The 5,253-nt window shown below is 53.6% G+C and overlaps 1 protein-coding gene across 1 annotated transcript in view; it reads left to right on the top strand.

Annotated features, from left to right (window-relative positions):
• Positions 1 to 2,441: 2,441 nt before the first annotated feature.
• Cdc42se1 (CDC42 small effector 1) overlaps positions 2,442 to 5,253 on the top strand; it is a 5,122-nt gene continuing 2,310 nt past the window's right edge. Inside the window, exons 1-3 of the mRNA XM_033758064.1 lie at positions 2,442 to 2,930; positions 3,417 to 3,527; positions 4,632 to 4,724. Coding sequence (XP_033613955.1) covers positions 2,877 to 2,930; positions 3,417 to 3,527; positions 4,632 to 4,706 — 240 coding nt within the window. The 5' untranslated portion in view covers positions 2,442 to 2,876 and the 3' untranslated portion in view covers positions 4,707 to 4,724. The remainder of the gene's footprint in view (positions 2,931 to 3,416; positions 3,528 to 4,631; positions 4,725 to 5,253) is intronic.

Here is a 5,253-nt window from a genome sequence, read left to right as displayed (position 1 = left end):
AGCCCGGTGCTCGGCTCCTTCCCCTTGAGCCTCCGCTGGACCTCTCCGCGGAGCGGGGCGTTGGGTCCGGGCAGGTGCCGGTCGCTTGGCTGGCGTGTGGGATCCCGTCCCGTTTCCAGGCCCTGCAGCGGCCCCGCGAGTGAGGGGTCTCCAAGCAGGGCCAGCTGTGGCCCTGGGCTGACAGCCAGAGTTGCCCACTGCTTCCTCCCTTCTGCCCCCCCCTTCGCAGCTGCTCCTTGTGAAGGCTCGTCGGGCAGCGGGTTGGAGGCGGTGGGGCGGAAGGCCGCGGGACCGGGAGAACCGGTTTGGGGCTAGCACGGGCCCCAGGAACTACCGGTGTACATCCTTCCTTCCTGGGACGGGTCTCCCGCGGTCCCCTCTCATGGTCACCCCCCAGCAGGTTGGGCTCTGGAGCCCCAGCGTGACCTTGGTGGTGGTGGTGGAGATGGAGGGGTGTCTTTCCTAGTTCCATATTTCACTCTGCTGTGGGACTGAGGGGCACGGTCCCTGCACTGTTCGGCTGTGGGATGTGGCTCTCCTTGGTCTCCCAGACCCTTCTGTGGAGTTGAAATAGGGGCTGTGGATTCTGGCACCTCCTCCTCCTCTGCTTACCTTGCTCGGGACTCCGTTTTCCTCACCCTACTTTTGTCTAGCAGTTTTAAGAGAGTGACAGCCGCTTGCCCTCACTTCCTTTTTTGGCTTTGTTCCCCTTCGCCCCACCCCAGCCCTCCACTGCATTGGCCCCGTCCTGCCCTTTTCACGCCCTGACCCCACCCCCAAGTTTCAGAGACCCTAATGTCCTAGGGAATGGAATTTCCTGGTCACTTCTCAACCTCACTGGGCATGCCTTGCCAAGTCCACACACACACACTTTCCCTCCACCCAGCTCTGGTTAGGTCCCTGGAAGTGAAACAGAAACGTCCTTGTTTCTTCCACTGCCCCTTTGGCTCCCGCTCCCCTCCCCTCCCAGCACCATCCACCCCTGTCCACTCAGCTCTGAGCAGGGGAGAATGTACTGTCCAGTCAGTACAGACTGTGTGGTGGTGTCAGGGGTTTCCTCTGATTCTTCATTGTTTTCTCCATTTCCCTCCAAACCTTCCCACCTGCCCCCCTCCACCATCTTGACAAACCCTGTGACTGACTGACTTAACTTCCCCACTGGACGGCTCCCTCTCTAGACGACTGTGTTCTGATTTCCGGCCTGGTTACTCCGCCCTTCCAAGGGTGGGAAGGGAAGTGAGAGAAAGCCCAGACCCTCCCCTAGAATCTGTGTTTGTGTGATCTCCTCTCAAGACTGCTAAAAACACAACAAAACATAGCGTGTGGGGGCTCAGTCTAGGATGCCAGGCAGGGCCCAGGCTGAGAAGGAAGGTGATTCCTGTTCATGCTCCTGTGTGATATTCTCAAAGCTGTCCTGTTGGTAGCTTTGCACTGTGGGACTGGGAAATGTAGGACAGGGATGTGCAGATGGGCCCACCCTGGCTGGCAGTAGTGAGAAGGAAAGAAAGTTCTTCCTTGGACAGTGACGCTCCTGGAAAGTTCCTGTGTCTGGTTGGGTGCAGCCTGGGGGTGGGATTGGGGAGGAGGGAAGAGAACAGGTCACAGCATGAGGGGAAGAGGGCAGGCCCTGGCCCCTGCAGCACTGGGGCAGAGCAAGCTGCACAACTGTACCTGTGAAGAGGGTGGGGAGGCTGGAAAGTGATGCCTTATGGGACAGAAAGACTCTTGGCGTGTGTACAGATGTCTGTATGAGACAGGGAGATGTGAGCATGCTGTGTGTGTGCGTGCGTGCAAATATGCGAACACCCCGGGAGGGGGTGTCGACACACGACCCAGCTAGACAGTGTATACAACCTTCAGGAAGGATCTCAAGGTCAGATAATAAAGGAGCTGCTAAATGGTTTCTGGGAGGGGTTGGATCTCAGCTGAGTGCAGTGAGGAGGAACGAGGGCAACACATTGAGAAAGGGAAAGATTTCTCACTGTAGAAAGTCTTCCTGGAGGTCCAGCCTGCTGTAGCTAGCCTCTCCTAAAACCTCGGTGGTCAAGACCTCTTGCTCTTAAAGAAAATTTAAGTGTTCACGGCCAGGTAAGAAAAAGGGTGGAGGCCTTGTTTGTGAGAACCAAAAACCACTATTTCCTCTTTAGAGTCACTCAGTTGCTCCTCCTCTTCTACCCTAAACCAAGGGAGCTGGTTGCACCTCCTTTGTTCCTTTCTGTCACTGTCCTTTGGACTTCCCCATCCCCTCACCCCAAGTCCTGTTAGCCCTCTTCCTCTCTTTGGTGCCAGCCCCTTACCCCCTTGGTAGCCTTTTGGCTCTGTTCCTTTTGATGTTGGGTTTTTGTTTTTTTTTTGTTTTGTTTTGTTTTTTTGGTACACTGGGGATTGAACTCAAGACCTTGTGCTTGCGAGGCTACAGGGCAGGTAGCGGCACCACTGAGCTACACCCCCCTGGCCCCGGCTCTGTTCCTTTTGAGAGTCAAGCTGAGAGTTTCCTGTGTTTGGGAAAGATCATTGTTGAGGTACAGGATTAGGGTGTCTAGGAGAGGACTTGAAACACAGGGCCTCATCAGGAGGCTTCTTGAAGGTTAGGGTGTGTGTGTGTGTTCTCATTAACTTTCCTCTTTACTTTCTGAATTCAGCATTCTGGATCCGAGGAAGACATAACCTGTGCTCGGCCACCTCTCTCTGGCCCTGTTAGTCTCGGAGACACTGACCTTGCTGCTCAGCTAAGGGTCTTCCGCTTCTCTAAACCCAGCCAGCTGAGTGGCCCTGTGTGCTGGTGTCAGGGCGTGTGAAGAGGGGCCATCAAAGCAGCAGAGCAAGAGCCCTCGGGGGCCTCCGGCAGAGGATTGAAGCTGGCACCTTCAAGGACTATGAGTGAATTTTGGCATAAACTGGGCTGCTGTGTGGTCGAGAAACCCCAGCCGGTGAGTCTCCCCGCACCCCGGAGATAGTTACCATCTGCTATGAAGTAGATGCACCTTCTGGGATCTTCCTTGAAAAAGCACGCTGCCTCCCTTTGGTCAGGAAAGGGTCCGTGTGGCCAGGCAGATGTGCACCTGCAATAAGAGGGCCTGGAAGATGGAAGAAGTGAATAGTCCAGCTTTTACCCCCGACCCCATCCATTTTGCGTGGGGCAGGTCACACGGGGCTTACTACCTGTCAGCTTTCCCCACTGTTTCCTCATCAGCCAGAGGTGACTCTGCCCGTGTCTTTGTGCAGCGTTCACCAGCTGGCCGCTGCCCTCGCCCGTGTGATCCGGGTGCCTACGGTTTCCCTCTTGCAGGGCCACATCCCCTCTTCCCGTCAGGCTCTCACTCTTTCCTTTCCTTAGCGGTCTTCAAGACTCTTTCCTCTTCCTCACTGTGATTTGAGGATGGGCCTCCAGACATGATTTTATCTTCTCAAAGCAGAAGAAGAAGAGAAAGCGGATTGACCGGACCATGATTGGGGAACCAATGAACTTTGTCCACCTGACCCACATTGGCTCTGGGGAGATGGGAGCTGGAGATGGACTTGCCATGGTAATGAGGGGAAGGGGACGGGCTGAGGTGGGGGTGTGGCCTGGAACGGTAACCCCTGAAAGTTCAGTTGTGGGATAGAACGATACTGAAGAAGCAAGACTCGGTGTTCTATTCCTGTTCACCAGTTGTGTAAATCCAAGACCTGGCATTTCACATCTCTGAGCCAAGGGCCCTTGCCTCTGCAGTTAGCATACTGGTCTTCCTTGGGTTGGGGAGCATATACGTCTTAATAACTGGAGGGCTCTTCCAACACTGTCACTGTTTTTCTTGTTAAGAACTGCTGGCAGATGGGTCAGGGATTTGGCTCAGGGGTTCTGTGGCCTGCCTCGTAAGTGCAACAGCCTGAGTTCGATCCCCGATACCTAAAAAAACAAAACAAAACAACTGCTGGTGGAGCTGGGCATAGTAGTGCACTCATGTAATCTAGGCACGTGGGAGGCTGAGTCAAGAGGATCACTGCAAGTTTGAGACTAGCCTGGGCTACATAGCAAGACGTCTCAAGACTGCTGGCAGAGGTAGTGGTGCCTGCCTCGAGTCCTAACACTCAGGCTGAGGCAGGAGGCCAACCGCGGCCACACACAGTGAACCTGTCTGAAACACAAAACTCAGAACTGCTGAGTCGGAGCCATAGTAAGTCAGGCTGTGCACCTGTGGCCTAAACATAGTGCCTTTCTGCTCTTTCTTAAGGCAAATGGGTCTACAGCTAGTGAGAGAGCTTTTCTACTGATTATTTTACAAAATTTTTGTAGGGTGTCTTATTAGTAAAAGACCCTTTACGAAAATAAATAAATAACCTTTATGAAGACCAGCGTGGAGGCTTTTCCTTTTTTTTTTGGTTTTTGAGACTGACCTGGAACTCACTATGTAGCCTGGGCTGGGCTCAACTCACAGAGATCCTCCTGTCTCAGGCTCCTGCGTGCTGGGATTACAGGCATGCACCACCACGCCTGGCAGGAGGCTTATTTTTTTTTGAGACAGGGTCTGGAATTGCTAAATTGCCGGGGCTAGTCTCTAATTCTGATCCTCCTGCCTCGGCCTCCCAGAGCGCTAGGATTTCAGAGATGTGCCACCAGGCAGGAGTTTCTCACATATGCTTTTCAACAGACAGGTGCAGTTCAGGAGCAGATGAGGTCCAAGGGAAACCGGGACAGGCCTTGGAACAATTCTAGGGGCTTATAGCGCCCATCGAAATAAATGGTGAGTGATTAGAGAAACCCACCCAAGAAGTCATGCCCGTGCCAGTTCATCCTGATCATCCATTTTAGCACCCTGGTCTTGCGATGCCAGAATGGGAACTGGAGGGGGTAGGGAAGGAGAGGGAGAATTAGAATGGAAGGCACAAGAATGTGGGCTTCAAGGGCCAGAGATTGAGCTCAGTGGTTCCACCGCCTGCCTCACAAGCTCAAGGTTCTGAGTTTAATCTCCGCTACCAAAAACCAAAAAAGAACTTGGGCTTCAGCCGGGCATGTTGGTGCTCGTCTGTCATCCCAGCTCTCAGGAGGCTGAGGCACAAGCTCAAGGCCACAGAGTGAGTTCAGAGCCAGTCTGGACTATATGTATGGAGATTCTTGTCTCAAAAACAAAACAAAAGGGCTGGGGATATAGCTGAGTTGTTCTGCTGCCTGCCTTGCAAGCGCAAGGACCCAAGTTCAATCCCCGGTACAAAAAAAAAAAAAATGTGAACTCAATCAGAAAGGGGGGGGGGGTCTAAAGGGTTAGGGGGAAA

This window comes from Fukomys damarensis, unplaced genomic scaffold, assembly GCF_012274545.1.
Source record: "Fukomys damarensis isolate Sample0158 unplaced genomic scaffold, DMR_v1.0_HiC HiC_scaffold_33, whole genome shotgun sequence".
In the NCBI taxonomy this organism is placed as follows: domain Eukaryota; kingdom Metazoa; phylum Chordata; class Mammalia; order Rodentia; family Bathyergidae; genus Fukomys; species Fukomys damarensis.
Note: the sequence above shows the minus strand (reverse complement) of the source record. Positions and strands in the feature narration are given on the sequence as shown.